This window comes from Rasamsonia emersonii, assembly GCF_000968595.1.
Source record: "Rasamsonia emersonii CBS 393.64 chromosome Unknown ctg1118621760320, whole genome shotgun sequence".
Taxonomy (NCBI): domain Eukaryota; kingdom Fungi; phylum Ascomycota; class Eurotiomycetes; order Eurotiales; family Trichocomaceae; genus Rasamsonia; species Rasamsonia emersonii.
The window spans coordinates 17,352-38,697 of NW_013563081.1; the positions used below are offsets into that span (position 1 = coordinate 17,352).

Genomic DNA, 21,346 nt, shown 5'->3' on the forward strand with positions numbered 1-21,346 from the left:
GGGGTATTCGATTCTCATTTTTCCTCATTCATGCATTTATCGTTTAATCAATTAATCAGTGGGTCAACCGAATTTACTCGACCCTGTCCAGTTTCTGCACAACCAAGGCTGTCGCCGCGCCGCCTCCGTTGCAGATGGCTGCGACACCGTACTCGCCCGGCTGAAGTTGGTGAAGCAGTGTCGTCAGAATGCGTGATCCGGAGCTGCCGAGAGGGTGACCCAGAGAGATGGCGCCACCAAGCGGGTTGACGCGGGCGTTTTGCAGTCCGAGGATCTACATTGTGTTAGCTCTCGTATCCTAAGGTTTCACTTTTGTTTTTTTATTTGAGGTGAATGTAAGGCGTTACCTTTTCGTTGGCCTTGATGACCGCTGCAAAAGCCTCGTTGAACTCCCAAACGGCTACCTGATCCTTTGTGATGCCCGCCCTTTCCAACGCAATCGGCACAGCCTTGGCTGGCGCCACAGGGAAATCAACCGGGTCAAGGGCTGCATCTGCATGTGCGACAATCCGTGCGAGTGCTCTGTTGCCCGTGCCGTACTGACGAGCAATGTCCCTGCTACCCAGGACCAAGGCGGATGCACCATCATTCAGGGTCGACGCGTTTCCGGCTGTGACGGTCCCCGTGCCATCCTTCAGGAAGGCTGGCTTCAAGGCCTTCAGCTTGTCGATCTGCAGGCTCTCATACCCCTCGTCACGCGAGATGACCGTCTCTCCCTTCTTGCTCTTCACAGTCACAGGGGCGATCTCATCGGCAAACTTGTTCTCCTTCCAAGCTTGCTGGGCGCGCTGGTATGACTGGATGGCGTACTCATCCTGTTCCTCCCGGGTGATACCGTACTTCGCAGCCGTCTTCTCGGCACAGATACCCATGTGAAACTGGTTGTACACATCCAACAATCCATCCTTGATCAGACCGTCCTCGAGCTTGACGTCTCCAAACGGTGGCAGTTGGCTCGAGCGCGGAAGATAGTAGGGCACGCGGGTCATGCTCTCCATTCCTCCGGCCACCTGGGCTTCTGCCAGTCCCAGCTGGATGTTCTGGGCCGCCAATACCACGGCCTTCAATCCCGACGCGCACACCTTGTTGATCGTCACCGCCTCCACGTTAGGGGACAGGCCCGCGAAGATAGCCGCTTGGCGAGCTGGCGACTGGCCGATGTTGGCCTGGAGAACGTTGCCCATGTAAACGTCCGTTATCTTTTCTTTAGGAACATTCGACTTGCTGATGGCGGCCTTGATGGCGACGGCGCCCAACTCGGGAGCCGAGAGGGAGGCAAAGGAGCCATTGAACTGAATGGCGCAGCTGTCAGTCTCTTTTCACAGCTACCACCTTTACTAAGAGATTTAAAAATGGGACACATACCTTTGCAGTGGGAGTACGAGCTGCGCTGAGGATGTATGCCTCCTGGATTTCCTTGGCCGCAGCACGGGAGGTGCTGAAAGCCCGTTGCGACGGGAGGTGGCGGGCGTGGAGGGCCAGGCGAGCGGTCGCTCTGGTAGGAGCGTGCATGGTGGGATATCCTTGTAGAAAAGCAAACAAGAGCAAAAAGTGAAGGGGAAAAGAGGTGAACAGAGAAGAATATAAAGATAATGTTAATTTAAACAACTACATGTAGTATGTACTGTATCTCAAGGCGCGGACCGAAGGGACGGAATGTTCTCCGCATTGTTGATTGATAAGTTGGCCCGATACTGGCCGACGGACCGCGGCTTTCCGCGGTCGGTCCCTCGGGCTACAGCACATACACAGCTCTCTGATCTTGATTTTTCTTGACTTGCAATGTATATAGTATTAGGAGTTTATACGGGTATGATCATGTTAACGATTCTGAAAGCATATTGCTCTTACATGTCTTGATAATATCGCATTGTGTGCTGTATCGACCGTCACATGCGACCGAGATGCATCGCCTCCATTATCGAGCCGACCCAGCGAGAAAATTGCATTGTTTGCATTGTTTGCAATATTTGTAGAACTTAATCTGACTCATCAGAGCGATTATGTAATTGAGGCGCCACTTTCCCTTTTGAGCAAATTTCGCCGCCCAGTACGTGTTCCGGTCACGTGGACTATGTTCCAGTGTGTCGGGCCATGATTGGTCCGTGGGACATGGCGCGTTATTATCGGGCGACGACCGGCGGTCCAGATTACAGAACGGCAGAGAAAGCGCCTGCGCCTCTCCACCGCATCACCGTCACTCTCTGACTCCCTTGATTCCTTCCAGCATCCAACCCTTCTGCAACTATATCTACTCCATCAACACCAAGTGTGCTCAAATTAAGCCTCTGGTCGGATCTATCGTTCTTGACTGTTTTGCTCTCCTGCCCGGCACTTGAGGTTTCAAATCGGTCATCCTCGGTCCCGCCGCCATGTCGACCTCTGCCCGACGCCGTTTGATGCGCGATTTCAAGGTACGTCTGCTCTCCTCGGATTCCAGTCGATGATTACGCTTCCTTGATCATTTCCTGTTGAATCCATCCTGTCCCAAGTGAATCTGAATCGGTGGCTAATCGTCTGCAGCGCATGCAAACGGACCCCCCGGCCGGAGTCTCTGCGTCCCCCGTCGCGGACAACGTTATGGTATGGTTCGTCTCAACCCTCATCTACCGCAATTTCCCTAGGAGAAAACCGGTCAATATCTAACCTCATCTTGCTGTTTAGGAATGCTGTGATTATCGGCCCAGCGGACACCCCCTTTGAGGATGGCACTTTCCGCCTCGTGATGCACTTCGAAGAGCAGTACCCCAACAAGCCCCCGGGTGTCAAGTTCATCAGCAAGATGTTCCATCCCAACGTCTACGGGACGGGCGAGCTCTGCCTTGACATTTTGCAGAATCGCTGGAGCCCCACTTACGACGTGGCAGCCATTCTGACCAGTATTCAGAGGTACGCATTCCCGAGTGTCGAACAACCTTAGGATCACGTGCTGACCCTCCTCTTTCATCTTCATACAGCTTGTTGAACGATCCCAACACCTCGTCTCCTGCCAACGTGGAGGCATCGAATCTGTACAAGGACAACCGCCGTGAATACATCAAGCGGGTGCGCGAGACGGTGGAAAAGAGCTGGGAAGACTAGGTCGCAGCAGTTGACCCTTCTCTACACCCTTCTCTACAACACCCCACAAGCTGAGAGTTTCAATGTCGTTTCTTCTTTTTGCCCTTGACCCCGCGCTTTGCATATGCATGTTCATCTGCGAGCCTAATCCGTCCGGCACATAGAGACGCGACAGGAGTTGAACTCTCCGTACTTTTTTGTTCTTCTGTTTTTGCAAATCCGTCATCGTCGAGCTGCTCAACTAGCGTGGTGATGCCGCGGACAGCCCGAGATGGATTCTTTTCGGTTTTGTTTATTTTGCACAGCGCGGAGTTTTGGCGTGGTGAACGTGGCATGGTGTTCCGTTTCCCTTTCTTGTTACGTCCACCTGTATTGAATCTTTCATAATTAGCATTGCATCTAGTTCTTTTCAATTCAAAGATCAGTTTGCCGGCTTTTATTTAATACGAGCTATGCCCTCTGGTCTCACAAAACTGAGCAGGGCCCTCGTGGAATAACGCTGCGTTTATTTGATTACTATAATATCTTTGCATCCAGGACTGTACCAGATCTACGATATCTCAGCAATTGTCGTCACTTGGCCAGCTATACATATCGCCTGTAGCAGCGGAGACGCAGGGGTGCTGCGGGCGTTCGTGGGTGCCAAGAAAGTACCCACTCCACCCTTGTGCCGCTGTCAACAAAAGTAGGCAGTAGGACGCCAGTTTCACTCTAATCCCACCGCCGGATTAATTGATTCATTCCAACTCTCAACTCGATCCCCTTCACCCCTTTCCTCGCTTCACCTCCCCCCAACCCCTCTTGTCATCTTTCCTCTTTAGGCAGGGAGTGCGGGGAGTGCGTTGGGTTGCTGTTTGTTGGTGGTGGTGCTGGGTGTTCCGCGTGTTTCGTCTCCTGGTGCACGTGGACCCCTGACACATTTTCGTTGCGACGACGACTTCACTGTACATAGCCGACTCTTGTCTCGTCCTCGTATCGGTTTTCGGATTCGTTCCTCCTCTTACTTTTTTTTTCCCACTCCCCATTTGGGGAACTTCGTGTGTCTATTTTTGTCAAGTTTTCTTGTTCTTGGCTGAGCCAGAGCCGGTGCCGGCTCAACCGATACCAATATGGCGTAAGTATTCTTGTTTATGCGTCTTCCGGTGGTCGACATACGACACAACCAGAGTCTTGGTTTCCCCTTTCATTGCTTCAGACTTCGGACCATAACTGATCATGTGCTTTGCAGGTCGAATTCGAACAACTCCAACACCATTAAGGGTATGCACATGGTCCCCGATCCCCCGCTAGATGTCGAGGTTTGGACAGTTGTTGATGCTAGGTATGATGAGCAGTGGTTGCGAGATTCCGGCCGCAGAACAAAGTCGAACTCGCGTCAGGAGGAGAACCGATCGTGGAATTCGAGAGCGAGGACACATGCCGGATCAACGTGAGAGGACCTGTCTCGTTTGCTGTTTACCTGGCAGCCGGCTGACTGGATGCAGTCCAAGGAAGGATCCGGTACCTTCACCTTCGACCGGATCTTTGACATGAACTCGAAGCAGTCGGATATCTTCGAGTACTCAATCCGATCGACAGTCGATGATATCCTGAACGGTTACAATGGCACGGTATTCGCTTACGGTCAGACCGGTGCCGGTAAGTCGTACACGATGATGGGCACGGACATCGACGATGAGGAGGGAAAGGGTATCATTCCGCGGATTGTCGAGCAGATGTTCGCCAGCATTTTGACCAGCCCGAGCAACATCGAGTATACGGTCCGGGTGAGCTACATGGAAATCTACATGGAGCGGATTCGAGATTTGCTGTTTCCTCAGAACGACAATCTGCCGGTCCATGAAGATAAGTCTCGGGGCGTCTACGTCAAGGGATTATTAGAGATCTACGTGTCGAGCGTCCAGGAGGTCTATGAGGTGATGCGGCGTGGTGCAGCGGCTCGGGCCGTAGCCGCTACCAACATGAACCAGGAATCGTCCCGCTCCCATTCGATCTTCGTGATCACCGTCACCCAGAAGAACGTCGAGACGGGATCAGCCAAAAGCGGTCAGCTGTTCCTGGTCGACCTGGCGGGTAGTGAGAAGGTCGGGAAAACCGGCGCCAGTGGTCAGACGCTCGAGGAGGCCAAGAAGATCAACAAGAGTTTGAGTGCTCTGGGCATGGTCATCAACGCGCTCACGGACGGCAAATCGACACACGTTCCGTACCGTGACTCCAAACTCACCCGAATCCTGCAGGAAAGTTTGGGAGGTAACTCGCGCACGACGCTCATCATCAACTGTTCACCCAGCAGTTACAATGATGCTGAGACCCTTTCGACCTTGCGATTTGGTGTCCGTGCCAAGGCTATCAAGAACAAGGCGAAGGTCAACGCGGAACTGAGCCCGGCGGAGCTGAAGCAGTTGCTGCGGAAAGCTCAGAACCAGGTGACGACGTTTGAGAACTACATTTCGTCACTCGAAGGGGAATTGCAGTTATGGCGAAGTGGAGAGACGGTACCAAAGGAGCGCTGGGTGCCACCACGATCAGAAGTAATTGGTGCCTCGAAGACGCCTCGTCCCGCGACTCCGTCACGATTGCAATCAGAGGCTCGGGCAGAGACGCCTAGTCGACCGGACTCAAGGACGGGCGATCGATCCAGCACGCCCAGTCTTGTTCTTGACAAAGATGAGCGCGAGGAGTTCCTGAGACGGGAAAATGAGTTGCAAGACCAGCTCGCGGAGAAAGAAACCTACATCACGAATGTCGAGAGGGGCCTTCAAGAAGCAAAGGAGGAACTCAAGACTCTCAAGGAGACGTCCGCTCGAACCGCGAAGGACAACGAGAAGCTCAATACCGAAGTCAACGAGCTGCGCATGCAACTCGAGAAGGTCACTTTTGAGAGCAAGGAAGCAAACATCACCATGGACAGTCTCAAGGAGGCAAATGCTGAGCTCACTGCCGAACTGGATGAAGTCAAGCAGCAACTGCTCGATGCCCGCATGCGTGCCAAGGAGACTAGTGCAGCACAGGATGAGAAGGAGCGGAAGAAGGCGGAACGGATGGCGAAGATGATGGCAGGATTTGATCTGGGTGCAAATGTCTTCTCGGACAATGAGCGCAAGATTCAAAAACTGATCGAACGCGTTGATTCGCTCCACAAGACGAGTTCCTCTGGTGAGGCTGTCGCCCCAGATGAATTCGTTGAACTGCGGGCTGCTCTGCAGGAGACTCAGGGCTTTGTCCGGCAGGCCGAACTGACGATGAGTGACCGGAGTGAAATCCACGAGCTGCAGGACAGCAAGAGGGTTGAGCTCGAGAAGAGGCTGGCGGAGTTGGAGAGTGAATACGAGCAACTTCTGGAGCGGAACCTCGGAGAGGCTGATGTCGAGGAGATTCGGCAACGGTTGGAGAAGATCTATGTCAGCCGTCGGGATGCTGAGGCCCAGGCGGTGGAGGAGATCAAGGCGCAGCTGGCTCGTAAGGACGAGGAACTGAAACAGTTGCGACAGTCCCTCGCGGATGCGCAGGCTCGCGCGGCTAACGGAGCGGCCGTCTCCCCCACTAGCAAGACCCTTCAGCAGCAGATCGCCGAATTTGACAACATGAAGAAGTCGCTGATGCGCGACCTGCAGAACCGCTGTGAGCGGGTGGTCGAGCTCGAGATCTCGCTGGATGAGACGCGCGAGCAGTACAACAACGTGCTGCGGTCCTCGAACAACCGGGCCCAGCAGAAGAAGATGGCGTTCCTGGAGCGTAACCTGGAGCAGTTGACGCACGTGCAACGCCAGCTGGTGGAGCAGAACAGCAGCTTGAAGAAGGAGGTTGCCATTGCTGAACGTAAGCTCATTGCACGGAATGAGCGGATTGCTAGTCTGGAGAGCCTGCTGCAAGACAGCCAGGAGAAGCTGACGGCCGCCAATCACCGGTATGCTCGCCCCTTTGCTTTCAATAATCGCTCTCTTCTTTTCTTTCGATGTGGGACTGACAGTAGGTCACAGATTCGAGGCTCAATTGACGGCAGTCAAGGAGAGGCTGGAAGCCGCCAAGCAGGGTTCAACACGGGGTCTTAGCACGTCGATGGACGGGCCCGCCGGCTTCAGCTTTGGAGGATCGCGGATTGCGAAACCGTTACGAGGAGGAGGTGGTGTTGTGGACGGCAACGGCGCTGCGCAGATTCCCACGGTGTCTGGATTACAGCAGGAATCGACGGGGAAGCGCAGCAGCTGGTTCTTTGACCGACGATGAAGATTTAACGCCATGTGCACGGTTTTCCTTTGTTTATCTTCTTTCATAGCAGTAGAGTAGTACGTAACGTACGCACAGTAAGTACCCCTGTTTTTGTTACATAGTCATGTCAGATATTCTTTCTTTTACATGTCAAGTCAAGATCTGGAGATCTAGAGTTAGAGACTCTAATGTCACTCCATTGAATCTGATTCCTCCTTTGCATTACCAGTAGATAAAAGTATTAACTCGTGTCATTGCACACTGTCGCATGCTTTCGCAAAAAGAAAAGGTAAGCATGCTACACATCAGTAAGAGATATGGCAAAAGAATATTGTAGAATATGGCTAGACCTCAGGAATAGTTGATGAAGACCGTCGCTTACAAGCAAATATATGTGTTGTCAGGAATATACGGGAAGTTAGATCGCCTTGAAAAAGTACGTAGACCTGGAGTGGAATGTCCTTGCTTTGGCATAGTCCAGACAGCATCTCGAATTTTTTTTCTCTCTTGAAACAAGTCCAGTCAGCGAAGCGAGACCTGTATTGTATATAGGGCTTGGCTGGAATAATTCCCTCCTATTCGTGGATGTTGCCTCTGTTTTGAATCCAACACTAACATGAAAGATAAGTAGTCAGTCTAGCTTGTCCATCACTGTATGATATGGACCAGAGTATTGGCTCGTTCTACGTCAAAACGTGTTATAATGAGGGTTCTAATGGCTTATACTAAGTCAGATTTAGACAGGAACGGCCCTGATCCTGAATTGCGATGAATGTATAGTTCCTTCAGCTACAGTCCCATCCGTATATATTTTCCCAATGTTGCACGATTTTCCATATCCTTTGACCTGAAAACGCCACTTTCTAAATGACTAATCCAAGGACCAACAGAGAAAATACATATATATGCAATATATACAACGGAATGGGTGTCTATGGGCTTATCGTCCCATTTAAAGAGAAGATGCATCTGCTAAATCTCTTGCAATCCGCTGATCATGTGCGGATAGTGATGCGATCGTCGTGGGTAATGAAGTCATCAGCCGACGATCAGGCGGCCAGCCGATTGGTTGGTCTTATCGAGATAAGCATAGCTCCCCGCACTGCCCGTATCTACCTGCCCGTTCGGGCGAATCACAAGGCGACCCCAAGGTCCTCCTTCGCTGCCTCGAATTGACGCTACCTTCGTTCAATCCTGCTTGTTGCTTGACCTCAACATCTCATCTGAACGCACTCCACTGCTTGTCATTTCTATCGCATTGCGCTATCACCATGGGTGCTGCTCCGTCCCAGCCAGTTCCCCGCGCCTTTGAAGATGAGAAACAGGCTATGGCTCGACGGATGGGAGCTCTGAGCCTCAGAGATGCCAAGGACAAATACGCTTATGAGGAGGATGATCAACGTGCGTCCAATTCCAATGTCCTTCTGGACCGCATCACTAACGTACACATCTGCTTTAGCTCCTCCCTATTCTGTCAGAGAGAGAGCGACGACGATCTCTCTGTCCCAGGCAAAACACTGGGAAGAAAAGCTGCTGCAAGACCCAAGGGTAATACAATGACGGCAATCTATTCGGGGCATCGCTGACCACCTTTCCAGAATCGCTTGGCGATCTCGGCCCTTTCTGCGAATCCTCTCGGATCTATCCTCAAGAACCATGCCGCTACAGTCGCAGACACGCAGATCTTCAATATCAAGATCCCTCTTGAGGGAGCTCCGATTACGAACCAGCGGTCCTCTGGACGCTGCTGGCTTTTTGCCGCCACCAATGTCTTCCGCGTTGCCATCATGAAGAGGTACAACCTCAAGGAGTTCCAGCTCAGTCAGGCCTACCTGTTCTACTGGGACAAGATTGAGAAGGCCAACTGGTTCCTCGAGCACGTGATCGACACTGCGGACGAGGATCTCGACAGTCGTTTGGTTCAAGCCCTGTTTGCGTCACCTGTGGGGGACGGCGGTCAGTTTGACATGCTTGCTAATCTCGTGAGGAAGTACGGGCTGGTGCCCCAGGCGCTGTACCCAGATTCCTACAACGCCAAGAACAGTTCGACCTTGTCGAGGCTCCTCACTACGAAGCTCCGGGAGCACGCATTGATCTTACGGGACCTGGCGCGGAGCAAGACCGCCAAGGCGTCGTTGGCTGAGCGAAAGGAAGAGTTCCTGCAGGAGATTCACCGAATCCTGACCATCCTGCTGGGTGCCCCTCCTAGTCCCGAGAAGGAGTTCACGTGGGATTTCTATGATGCCAACGACAAGTATCACAGAATATCACTGACTCCGACGGAGTTTGCATCGAGCCTGTCTAGGAAGGAGGGCGTCCGGGCATGCGGCGGGACAGATGTCAACAAGCTGTTTAGCTTAGTCAACGACCCACGCAATCCTTACGGGCGACTCCTGACTGTCGACAGACTGGGCAATGTGATCGGCGGGGAGCCGATCAAGTACGTTAATGTGGATGTGGATGTGAGTTTCTCCTTGATGTCTAGCCTGCAATTAAATATCTCTACTAACACGAATGACGTACTCTAGACTATGAAGTCCGCGGCCATCTCCATGCTCCGTGCCGGAATCCCCGTGTTCTTCGGCAGCGACGTAGGGAAGTTCTCCGACTCGAACCTGGGGATCATGGACACGAACCTGTACGACTACCACCTGGGGTTCAACATCACCTTGGGAATGAACAAGGCGCAGCGTCTGGAGACGGGCGAGTCAGCCATGACCCACGCCATGGTGCTGACGGCGGTACATATTGAAGGAGGGAAGCCAGTGCGCTGGCGGGTGGAGAATTCCTGGGGCGAGAACGCCGGCGACAAGGGCTACTTCGTTATGACAGACCAGTGGTTTGACGAGTTCGTGTACCAAGTGGTCGTGGACCCGCGGTTTGTGAGTAAGGAGATCAGCGATGTCCTCAACCAGAAGCCACTGGTGCTGCCTTTGTGGGATCCGATGGGGGCTTTGGCCTAGAGGAAACATTATATCCAACTCATTTTGACTCATCATCTTTTGAAGTTGTATATAAATTGATATTCATTTTCTTGCTTTCCTCAATTAAATGAATTATTCTAAAGAGTTGACCGTTTGTCTGACTCTGTAGTTGAGTAATATCCTGCATTATCGTCAGCAAGCCTTACATGTGTCTCTCTCTCTTCACTCTACTGATTCGAAGAGAGAATACCTGGTCTATTAGTAACCAAGAGTCTGCTTCGAAGGCAGGCTCCCCACTCATATTCCTCCGTATTACGATCCTTTTTGCCGTAATCCTCGCCATATCCCCTTGACTAATATTTACACAAGAACATGACGGTGTGCAAGAAAAAGGAAATTATTGTTTCTATAGTACAGGTGTTGTTCTTATCGTATTACTTAAAGCTGTGGAAAGCATGGAACGGGAGGGAGAACGAAAGGTGTTTTAATGATTGATAGAAGATTGAATTGAACGACTCGAATTGTTTAAACCAGTCCACAAATTGCGGTAGAAAGGTAAGAGGTACATGTAGGGATTGTGTTGTCAGAACTGACTCCAGCTACTACTGCTTCTCACCATTATTTTACCGACCTCTCTCTTTTTCAAGTCTTTCTTCTTCATTGTTTCTTCCTCTGCTGCCGCCAGGGTATATCAGATATAGCCTTCTTCACAGCCTCAGTGATATTGCACCCCTCGCTCAGGGGCCACCGTCCTCGCTCTTCCAACCATGTCACAGGCCAGAGGGCGATCGCTCCAAGAACACATGCAGCCGTCGCAACCATGTGCCAGAGCAGCACGACGCAGACACCAATTCCGTAAGGCAAGAAGAACTTGACGAACTCAGTCGTCTGGTAGAGGTCTTCCTGTGCAGCAATCCAGTATCGACGTGATGATGACGACGATGACAACGAGTGACCATCCCCATCAGCAGCGCCATTCTCGTCGTCATCGAGGGGTGATCCATGCCGACCAGAGTAGTCCCATGGGTCCGTAGTGAGCGTCAAGACGACGGTTAGGGTGACGGGCGCGCGGTAGAAGGGGATGAGGAAGACGGCGAAGAGCTGGGAGATGGTGACGTAGAGCTTGAGGTTGGGTTCGTCGAAGGCTGAAAGCTCACTCTCCCCAGAAAAAGAGGGGAAGCCATTAGAATCATGTCATGACGATAGTCCAATCCGAAGAAATACGTATATTCAGCTAGAGAGAGAGACAGGTAGGGAGGAAGAGCTAAGGATGTGTATTCCACTCACCAACCGATTTCACTTCCAGGTCAATACGCGGCGACATGATCTTGTAGAAGCGGTAGATCATGACGATGAGCCAGCGCGACCCGTCGAAGCTCCGCGTGCTGCAGAACGGATGCGTAAAGGACGCTGACGGAGTGAAGAATTTCTCGATCGTGGCCTGCTGGAGGGAGGGCGGTGACTGGGTGAGGAGGCGGATCACGGTGGGAATTTCCTTGACTTGATAGAGTCGAATCCATATCGTGATGGTTATGTTTTAGATTAGAATGGTTCGTTAAAAAAAAGAAATTGAAATAGGTAGAGTCTGATCGATGGGATAGGTTGGTTGTTGGTTGAAGATGCAGAGCAACAATTGAATTGAATTAATCAGGAACAATGTACAGTACAGTGCAGTACATTATCAAGAAAATTGATGCTGACGGCTCGAATCCAGATCGAAGCATAATGAATGCGAAGAATACATACCCGGATCCTCCATTTTGTCCCTGGTCGACTATGTAGTCATGTAATGTGTTTTCTATGCCTTCGAAATCAAAGGTGGTCAGGATGCCAAATGATCATCAGTCATAGCTTAGAGTGGGATATGGAGAGAGTGCTCAAAGAAGTACATGTACAAGAAAGACATGTGATCGTTCTCGTGATGATGATGTCATAATTTACTTGGAGCTCCCGTGGGGATCAATGGGGAGCTAACTTGCTGCTAGATGAACGCGCTTCCTTATTAAATTGATAAGGCTCGCCCATTTATAGTGCCATTGCAACAAAATGGCTATTAAGTTGTTCGGTTTAAGTGAATCAGAACTACAACCTAGACAGGCGAAAGCCTGTGGCTGAGAAGGATGACAAGAGTAGGAGGCAGGCCAAAGGAGAATGATCATCTGTTAGCGGTGTAGGCAATGATCAAGTCAATTGTTACTCAATGATATCGATAAAGGTACACATATATTTCTATTTTACACATTTTTAGAATGTGTACGTGCAGTGTTCTTCCTGCATAGTCGATGCCTAAATATACAAATACAGATTCAAATCAACGACTTCACCACACGGATACTGATCTGGGTCATCAAGATCATCCCTGAACAGTTCAGGTTATCATTTATTTTTCCCATTCACCCCCCGAAGGCGGTCTTCCTGCTCGACTACCTTTATGGGGAGAGAACGGCCAATACCAAAGAACACGAACGGCACCCATTTCCACCGAAACGGGTTGATGATGCTCACGAAACAGTACCAGTAGAGTAGTTCCGTATATGTGAAGAAATCGAATGCCCCTGTGGGCGCAAACGTCTTCATGAACATCGTGAATTCGATCCACATCTTCATTAGGTGTTCATTCGGTCGGGTCAATGGGTCGACAAGAAACATGAGCAGGAGCCGTGTGTAGATGCCGATATGAAAACTCCCGACCGTTCCGATAGCGTTGACATAGGTGCTGTTCGTCGCACAGATGCTAGGCTCCTGGGGAGGGAAGACCTGCAAGTACCAGTTAGGGGGGCCATACCGACCTTCAAACACTTTGTCTGGCAGGAACGAGAGAGATGGTCGTTTGTATCCCATAGCCATGATGATAACGTCCCCTGGCACCAGTGCCTGGTGGCCAGGACCACCCTTGGGTACGCCCTTGGCGCGATGGTTGAACATGATCCCGTTCTCTTCCACGGAGATAATATCACCGCGCAACCAGCGCGCTTTTCCTGACCGGATCTGGTCGAAAAGCTGTGAACTGACCATTGGTGTCTCCGTGTATAAGCCGATTTCGGCTGGAGAAATATCGTCGAGGTCCCGGTAGAAGAACTTGCGGAGTAACCACTCCGGAATCCAAGCGAACGACGTCTCTCCGCCAAAGATATTTAACGAGAGAAGAAAATCGACGAAGACGTTCCTGGGAATGATCCATTTATCGGATCGTGACAGCACGTCGATTCCACCAGCTCCGCAGCTGACGGCATACTCGAGGGCCTCGACGGCACTTGCACCGCCGCCAATGATGAGCACCTTTTTGCCCTTGAATTCTTTGCCATCAAGTTCTGAAGAATGTAATGTTGGGCCTTTAAATTTCTCCTGTCCAGGCAGATAAGGCATCGCGGGATCCCCACATGCGCCAACGGCGGCGATAATCGCATCGAAGAGTCCATGCTCCGCTTCGTTCTCATTGATGATCCATTGTTCTGAGGAAGTCTTTTTCACAGATGTTACTGGGGTGTTAAACACAGTTTTACCCTGAAGACCGTAGCGTTTCCAAAGAGCAACAATCTGTTCCCGAATTTCATTCTGAGTCGGATAGGCTGAATCCCATTTCATGGAGGGATGGAACCGGAAGAGGAGACTGTGGATTTGAAGAGCGGATGTCGAATTTACACGCTGGGCGAGAGCATCCACATTAGCAATTCATCCTAGAAGTATATATCAGTGCGGAACATACGCTCCATATCCCACCCAACCCCTTCTCCTTCGACCTTGCCTCGAATATCTTCACATCAAAGCCATGTCCAACACAGTGAGCAGCAGAAGAAATGCCAGTCAAGCCTGCACCAATTACGGCAATTCTTGGGCGACGAAGCGTGCTGCAGGGTGGCGGTGGAGCGGGGGAAAAGATCAGATTGAGGATTCTCTGGAAGAGCAGATACAGGAAAGAAAAGGGATTCTTCAGAGCGAAGCCGAGAATTGAACGAACTCTGTCCAGTAAAGACATTGCACAACGGCTCGAGAGCCTGCACCAGCAGAGAAAGAGACAGAAGAAACAGTTAATCAATTCCAGTAGGAAAACAGATTTGCCCACAATGCCTAGCGAAATGAATGAAATTGATTCGATTCAATTCAATTCAAAAAGGCATACGAGTGATAGCTGGGAAGGAACAGTTGACTGCCTTCTTGCTTTGCACGTGCAGTTGAGCGGACCATGACGCCATAGGTCTCATGCATGTGATTGCAGGCTGGCACCTGCCTATATTGCTTGATCTATTATGGCAACAGCAATATCACATTTGACAGCGAACTATTAGGAGGTCTTAACTTGTCAAAAGCATTACCATTGCTAGGGTTATAGGATTTGTCCTTCTCTGTAGTTGAATTGTGGACTTCTAAACAGGAAATAAAAAAAGCTCATTTCACGGTCAGGAATCGACCTTGAGACGGGTCACATGCTTTGCAGATCCCAGCCTTTGGCACAGAATCCACAAAGGAGAGACAGCAAGACTAAAGAAAGAACACATCTTTTGCAAATTAAGATGGTTAATCAGCCTGGCAAAGGAAATTGAACAAAGAGTACAAGAGTAGACCCGTTTGAAAAGGCGGAGAGGGAGGCCACAAAGACCTGCCCCTATAAAAGCATGGAAAGACCACGATGGTGAGAATGAAGCACTTTTGGAGCTGACTGATGATTCACTGAAGAATTCACTTTGTTTATTGAGAAGAAGAGAGCTATTATTATTCTCGTTATCAATGCCGTCATGTGGTGGAGGTGGAGACCTCGTGCTCGGCGGGCAGGAAGGGCAGGCGGTGAGGCAGCTGCCGGCAGAACCCATCGACGCTACTGGCCCGCCTCGAAAAGCTCAGTGAATACGAGGCAAAACAGTGCAATTGACAGTCGCAACCAGAGACGTTCCAGTTCCGACTCTTTATCTCTCGAATCCAGCCTTGATGCAATTTTCCACCAGAGCTCCGTTGATCTAGTTGAATTCGACGCTGGCTGGCCCGACGTCGACAATCTTCAATCAACATGCACCGATCTGGCCCAGCACTTTATTCTTCATAATTTTCGTCCACAAGACCACCGTCCAAAGCATTTTGACCGTATTCAACAAGATCTCTCGCAGCTGGATATCTGCGTTGGTCCGTCCGAGTCGAATTTTCCTCCCTGTGCGAAATCAGCCATGGCAACTCCCGTGTTGGACCGTTTCCTCACCAGCCTAGCAGAGCTGGTCTCGACTCGAGATGGCGAGAAGTTACAAGACTTCCTGCAGATTGAGCCGCCATTGCCGGATATCTACGGACAGATGGTGGTGGAATTGAGGACGAGATACCCCAACGGAGAAGGCGACGCGGAATTGTTGAAACGGTGTGAAGCCTTAGTACCCAAGACCAAGGGAGGAACATCGTGGACTGCGTTCCCTGTGTTTATGAAGCTCTATTTTGCATTCCTGCGCGATGTCAATGTCGAAAATCTCCTCGAGACATATGATCGTTTGAGGGCGTTGTTGAAGTAAGTCGCAATCGATGACACATCCTCTTTCCCGACGAGTGGCCCATTAAAGGCGATTGGCTACCTCTTGACCAAACCGTGCCCATGTCCCGGCGATCTATCTGGCGAGAAGAACGAGAGGGAAAAGATTTCGTTTTGAACTATGCACTGATCCGGATGAATTGCTATTATAGTCAATGTGTGTTGGCTCTCGGCGACAGTCAGATGGGTGTAATCGTGCTGCCTACAGTTCTCTATCTCTCCAAAGTCCTTGCCAAATTAGCCATGGGCCTGGACCGGCGGCCAGAGCTGATAGCGCACCTCTTGCAACAAGAAGGACGTTCTGATAAGGATGAAGCCGTGGAAAAAGTCACCCTGGTCGAGCAATCGGCCAACGTCGTGCGCGAGGCATTCATCAAATGTTTGACCGACAGGACCGGCGCACCTGGTGTGACTGGAAAGCCAGAAGGAAAGCGCGTCGGCATTTACTTGATGGCCAATTTGTGTTTAAAGCTATTGTTTCAGGTATGGCGGTCCCATGCGGGTAGGCTGAGCAATTTACTGACAGATCCGTAGTGTGGCAAGCTCCGAAATGCTGAGCAGATGTTCGCTAGTATCAGCGCGCAGTCCCCTCCGTTGGATTACTTTCCGGCTTCCCAACGGGTGACTTATCTGTACTATCTGGGAAGATATCTCTTCTTCAACAACCTCTTCTATCCAGCTCAGATTGCGCTGCAGGCAGCCTACGACCAATGTCATCGCCAGGCAACTAAACAAAAGCACCTGATCTTGATCTACCTCATCACATGCAACATCATCATGGGCCGTTTCCCTTCTCCAATGCTGCTTCAAAAGCCCGAAGCCCAGGGTCTCGCGGAAAGATTCGTCCCTCTATGTCGCATTATTATTTCCGGGGACTATCTCGCTTTCCGGGAGCACTTGGCTGTGGGCTCTCCCACGGCAGAATGGTTTGCACGGAAAGGTATTTTGTTTCAGCTGCGCCATCGATGCGAGATCCTGGTGTGGCGATCACTCACTCGCAAGGTGTTCATTTACGGCGGCTTCCAAGCAGATCTGAATCCACAGGTTCAGCGGGGACCACCTCCATTCCTTTATCTGAGCAAACTGGAAGCGGCTGTGAGGTTTATTCAGAGGCGTCACTCTCAACCTACGCTTTTGAAACCCGGGGCAACGGACGCAGATTCCAAGCATGGATATGGATCCGCTACCGTCGACCTTCCTCCGGACAGTGATTTTGAAGGACTGAATGGATTCATTCCTGAATCACATACGGAACCTAATATTGACGATTACATCACGCCCGATGGATACTTTGACGCTGAAGGTGAATGGCGGGAGAACCCAACTGGCGCGCTAATTGATGGGGAACCAGACCAAGAGTCCAGTGAACAATTAGAAGAATTGAACCCGTACAATAGGGCTCACAGAGATGTCGACTCAAATGAAGAACAGCCCTCAGAACTCGTGCGAGAGCTCGAGTCCATTCTTGCTTCCCTTCTGAATCAAGGCCTCATGCGTGGTTACCTTACCCACAAGAACCCGCGATTTGCCATCCCAGGCGCACGACACCGGGGGGCTCTACCGACAGGGTTTCCGAATGTTTGGCAAACAATTCACACTCGAGAGATGGAAGAAGGGGAAGACGTGCCAGGATGGGTCCGTCCGCCTTCACCATCCGCATTGGCAAGAAATCCATTTCAGGGAGCGGGAGGAGGTCGAGTTGTCAATTTGAAGGGCGCAAAGCCCGTCGGAGTGCAATGAAGACAGCGAGGTGCAAGATTATGTTATGCGTTTGCTATTATTGTCTGGGCGTTTATTCACGAGGGTATTCAGATGCATGGCATGGGAAGAGGTTCTGGTGTTTTACTTATGCTTGGACTGGATGAATCACGGTTCTGGAGAATGTTCTGTATTTTATCAGGATAGTTGCGTTACGAGCTATTATGTATATAGCTGCATAATCTTGGAGAATTTTGTACTGTACAGTACGATACAAGCCGAGCATATGTGTGTCTATAGAAGACTTTTCGTCCGATCTTATCATCCAGTAATTAACGTCTTCGACAATTCGACCTGTTCCTGAATTCAGTTTGGCGTCACGCGTGCGACCCTCCGACTGTTCCGCGCTCCACAACCCCGACCCCGGCCTGACTAACTCACTTAACAGACGCTGACATCATCGACGAGAAATGGATTCACACCGGTGGATACCGCGTACGGAGTGGTTTCTTCTGCTTCTGCGCGAAGGAAGAGCTTGGAAGCTTGGCTTGGCCCCCTCCTTTCATTTATTGAGTCATGTCTGCCATCCCCCCACCGATTGGCTCAGCCACTCTGGATTGGACCTTCGGCGGTGTTGGCATGCCACATGCGTGGCGCAATCATCGCTGATTTATCCCCCAGACTTCGCTGCTAATAAACCCCATTTCCTTGATTTGCTTTGCTTTGCTCCGTAGATAGTCCATCCCACTGGACTTGAATGCTATGAGCTGAAGTGCGATTGATTCCTGTTGTATGCGTCATTCTGGATCGTGAAGTGTCGTCCCTCCTGAGACCGGTAGAAGTGGGGGGACGCATGCCGCAACTGTACTGTCGATGCGAACAAGTCGCCAAGTCAAACGTTGAATTGAACCTGGAGGATGGCTCCTATTGAAGACGCCGGCCTGTCTATCACCTTTTCTAGCGGACGGGAGGGGCCGCCTGATCTCCGTCTCCTCCACTTCAACGATGTCTACCACGTCGAGTAAGGATCCCTCCCTCCTGGAAGAGTTTCTTGTTGAGGAGATCTATGTAATAACTGACCGTCACGATCTACAGACCTGGCTCCTCGGAACCCATTGGAGGAGTACAACGCTTCCAATCCGTGATTAACTACTACCACTGCGACCGTCGATTTGCGGGACTGCCAGAGCTCCTGACGTTCTTCTCCGGTGACGCATTCAATCCGAGCTTGGAGAGCACAATTACCAAAGGGCGGCATATGGTTCCATTTCTGAACAATGCAGGGACGGACGTTGCCTGTGTCGGGGTAAGTCCTCCTTCATCTCCCGCTGCGGGATTGGACGCCCATGTTGACTCGGTTTCTAGAATCACGATCTCGACTTCGGAATCGCCCAGTTCAGACACCTGCGGAACCAGTGCAAATTCCCATGGCTGCTGGCTAATGTCCTCGACCCCGCGTTGGGCGAGAACGTTCCGCTGGCCAACTGCGGGAGAACGGTGATGTTGACCTCGTCGAATGGCATCAAGATCGGGATAATTGGCCTGGGTGAGCGGGAGTGGTAAGTTGAATTCATGGTAACTGTCGCTCTATCAAAGTACTGAGATTTCTGCAGGCTGGACACGATCAATGCTCTACCTCCTAACCTCATCTACAAGTCCGCTTCCGAGACGGCAATGGAATTGGTACCAGGCCTGCGTGAACAAGGTGCCGAAATCATCATCGCCGTGACGCATCAGCGCGAACCAAACGACATCAAACTTGCGGAAAAGACGCCGCCGGGCCTCATTGACATCATCCTCGGCGGCCACGATCACTACTACGCCCATTCCGTGGTCAATGGCACTCACATCCTCCGCTCAGGAACCGATTTCAAGCAGCTCAGCTACATCGAAGCCTGGCGCAAGAGAGATGGTTCAGGGGGGTGGGATTTCAACATTACGCGACGAGACATCGTCCGGACCATCCCACCAGATCACGAGACGACGAATCTCGTTATCAAACTCACCTCAGCCCTGAAATCGAAACTGGAGAAGCCGATTGGCTATACTGCGAGTCCCCTGGACGCTCGATTCACCACAGTGCGCACGCGAGAGTCGAATTTGGGCAATTTTGTCTGCGACCTCATGCGCTTCTACTATGATGCCGAATGCGCCATCATGGCCGCCGGCACCATCCGAGGCGACCAGGTCTATCCCCCAGGGATCCTGCGACTCAAGGACATCCTGAATTGCTTCCCCTTTGAGGACCCGGTGGTTGTGCTCAACATTCAGGGGAAGAATATCGTGGACGCCCTGGAAAACGGGGTCAGCCAGCTGCCTGGGCTCGATGGTCGATTTCCTCAGGTCTCGAACATCACCTTTGGCTTCAATCCATCAGCCCCGCCGGGCTCGAGGATCAGCTGGGTCAAGGTGGGCGGCAAACCGATAGAGCTGGAGAGGTACTACGTTATGGCAACGAGAGGGTACATGTCTAGAGGCAAAGACGGATATGTAAGCCTGCTTGTCAAATCGGCGGGCGGAGAAGTGGAGGAGCTGATATCGGAGGAGAACGGCATATTAATTAGCACCATCCTGCGGCAGTATTTCCTGAGCTTGAAGGTTTTGGGCAAGTGGCATCGATGGAGCGCTAGTTTGCATCGGCACTGGGACGGTGTGCATGGAAAGCTGCATGGCAATGGATGGCTCAAAACTCCCTCTCCTGCCGTTGAACGTCCTCCCCCTAGCTGGCGAAAGTCGGCGAAGAAAGCGACGACGACAGCGGCAACGGCACCGGAAACAGCAACGACAACGACAACAACTCCTCAAAAATTAGCACGGCCGAAGATCCGTCGCTATGGCCGTTATCACCGACAGAACAAGCCTCACAGGGCAAAGCGAACAGCGGCAGCAAAAACAACAATGACGACAACGACAACGACAACAGAAACAGAAACAACAGCAGAGGCATCATCCTCGTACTCCTCATCAGACGAGTCCTATTCCACTACCACCACAACCTCATCTTTTGCTCACGACGGACCGGTCATGGATTCCGAATCCGACTGTGAACCAGAGATCCTGACTTCTCCGCAAGAAGAGCTCAACTATATCACTTTCCCGGCGACATCCCCGGCAGAGGAAGAGCGCAGACTGCGTCTGGCGCGAATGGTGATCCGGAAATGGATGCGACTGGCTGGGGTGCAGAGGACCAACGCGGGCTGCGTCGACGATGCGGCTGAGGAGTTCACGCCGTGTTGGACGCAGGGCATCGCACCACGGGTCGAGGGGCGGATTGTTGTCGTTGATACTGCCGCCGCCGATGGTGGCGAGGATCATGGCAGTAGTTGTAACATCGTTCACAGGAGTGGTAGGGACGACCCAGCGCCGTCTCCAACGTTAAATAAATGATAGATATAGTAAAGTATAGAGAGGAAGGAATGAAACACTCATGCAACCAGTTAATGTCTCAACGTCCAGAATATATTGTGTCTCTAGTAGTTTCATGTGGATGCCAAATCCAAGAAGATGAAACTGCTGTAGAATCATTATGATATTATATTATATTATATCCCGAATACTGTTTCAACTCATAGATAGGGTATAGAATGAATAAATAGAATACAACACCATAATACCTAGTGAGCTAGCTAGTTATTAGGGCGAGAAGAGAAGAATTTTTGTGCCTCTTTCGTTTTCCCCTCGTGAGCTGGGAAGATAAAAACGCCCATTGTAGTACATAGAGTGGTGTATTAAGAGAAATGCACAATCACGACGCCAGACCAGTTGAGAAGCCATTAGATAGACATTAGATAGAATAGACATTCATAACTTAGCAAGACATATGATGAGAAGGGAGAAGAGAAGAGTGAGAAAGCAAAGTAGACGAGTGGAAAAGTATGGTGGTATCGTTGTAAGAGAGATCATTTCAAAGGCCGTGAGGGGGAAAAAGATATCCCGAAAAAAAGTCACT

General features: G+C 51.0%; 8 protein-coding genes across 8 annotated transcripts; 5 read left to right on the forward strand and 3 right to left on the reverse strand.

The window, feature by feature from the left end:
* Positions 1-73: 73 nt before the first annotated feature.
* T310_5715 (Acetyl-CoA C-acetyltransferase) lies at positions 74-1,512 on the reverse strand (the record flags this gene model as incomplete). The annotated part of the gene is made up of 3 exons (XM_013471410.1): positions 74-274; positions 348-1,292; positions 1,366-1,512. 3 exons carry the CDS (start codon positions 1,510-1,512, stop codon positions 74-76), a joined length of 1,293 nt encoding a protein of 430 aa, XP_013326864.1.
* Positions 1,513-2,372: 860 nt separating this feature from the next.
* On the forward strand, positions 2,373-3,081 carry T310_5716 (Ubiquitin--protein ligase; the record flags this gene model as incomplete). Its single annotated transcript, XM_013471411.1, has 4 exons — positions 2,373-2,414; positions 2,524-2,588; positions 2,665-2,889; positions 2,958-3,081. The coding sequence occupies 4 exons, from the start codon at positions 2,373-2,375 to the stop codon at positions 3,079-3,081; spliced, it is 456 nt and encodes a 151-aa protein (XP_013326865.1).
* Positions 3,082-4,169: 1,088 nt separating this feature from the next.
* Positions 4,170-8,041, forward strand: T310_5717 (Kinesin family protein (KinA); the record flags this gene model as incomplete). Its single annotated transcript, XM_013471412.1, has 8 exons — positions 4,170-4,174; positions 4,289-4,358; positions 4,545-6,967; positions 7,041-7,268; positions 7,337-7,364; positions 7,502-7,558; positions 7,631-7,705; positions 7,910-8,041. The coding sequence occupies 8 exons, from the start codon at positions 4,170-4,172 to the stop codon at positions 8,039-8,041; spliced, it is 3,018 nt and encodes a 1,005-aa protein (XP_013326866.1).
* Positions 8,042-8,540: 499 nt separating this feature from the next.
* Positions 8,541-10,232, forward strand: T310_5718 (Bleomycin hydrolase; the record flags this gene model as incomplete). Its single annotated transcript, XM_013471413.1, has 4 exons — positions 8,541-8,670; positions 8,729-8,817; positions 8,868-9,731; positions 9,798-10,232. 4 exons carry the CDS (start codon positions 8,541-8,543, stop codon positions 10,230-10,232), a joined length of 1,518 nt encoding a protein of 505 aa, XP_013326867.1.
* Positions 10,233-10,850: 618 nt separating this feature from the next.
* On the reverse strand, positions 10,851-11,952 carry T310_5719 (Uncharacterized protein; the record flags this gene model as incomplete). Its single annotated transcript, XM_013471414.1, has 4 exons — positions 10,851-11,294; positions 11,351-11,427; positions 11,481-11,693; positions 11,940-11,952. The coding sequence occupies 4 exons, from the start codon at positions 11,950-11,952 to the stop codon at positions 10,851-10,853; spliced, it is 747 nt and encodes a 248-aa protein (XP_013326868.1).
* A 617-nt stretch (positions 11,953-12,569) lies between these two features.
* T310_5720 (Flavin-containing monooxygenase) lies at positions 12,570-14,378 on the reverse strand (the record flags this gene model as incomplete). The annotated part of the gene is made up of 3 exons (XM_013471415.1): positions 12,570-13,838; positions 13,900-14,188; positions 14,314-14,378. The coding sequence occupies 3 exons, from the start codon at positions 14,376-14,378 to the stop codon at positions 12,570-12,572; spliced, it is 1,623 nt and encodes a 540-aa protein (XP_013326869.1).
* Positions 14,379-14,926: 548 nt separating this feature from the next.
* T310_5721 (uncharacterized protein) lies at positions 14,927-17,439 on the forward strand (the record flags this gene model as incomplete). Its single annotated transcript, XM_013471416.1, has 3 exons — positions 14,927-15,678; positions 15,852-16,182; positions 16,234-17,439. 3 exons carry the CDS (start codon positions 14,927-14,929, stop codon positions 17,437-17,439), a joined length of 2,289 nt encoding a protein of 762 aa, XP_013326870.1.
* An 875-nt stretch (positions 17,440-18,314) lies between these two features.
* On the forward strand, positions 18,315-20,784 carry T310_5722 (5'-nucleotidase; the record flags this gene model as incomplete). The annotated part of the gene is made up of 4 exons (XM_013471417.1): positions 18,315-18,418; positions 18,493-18,703; positions 18,763-18,956; positions 19,011-20,784. 4 exons carry the CDS (start codon positions 18,315-18,317, stop codon positions 20,782-20,784), a joined length of 2,283 nt encoding a protein of 760 aa, XP_013326871.1.
* Positions 20,785-21,346: the final 562 nt, after the last annotated feature.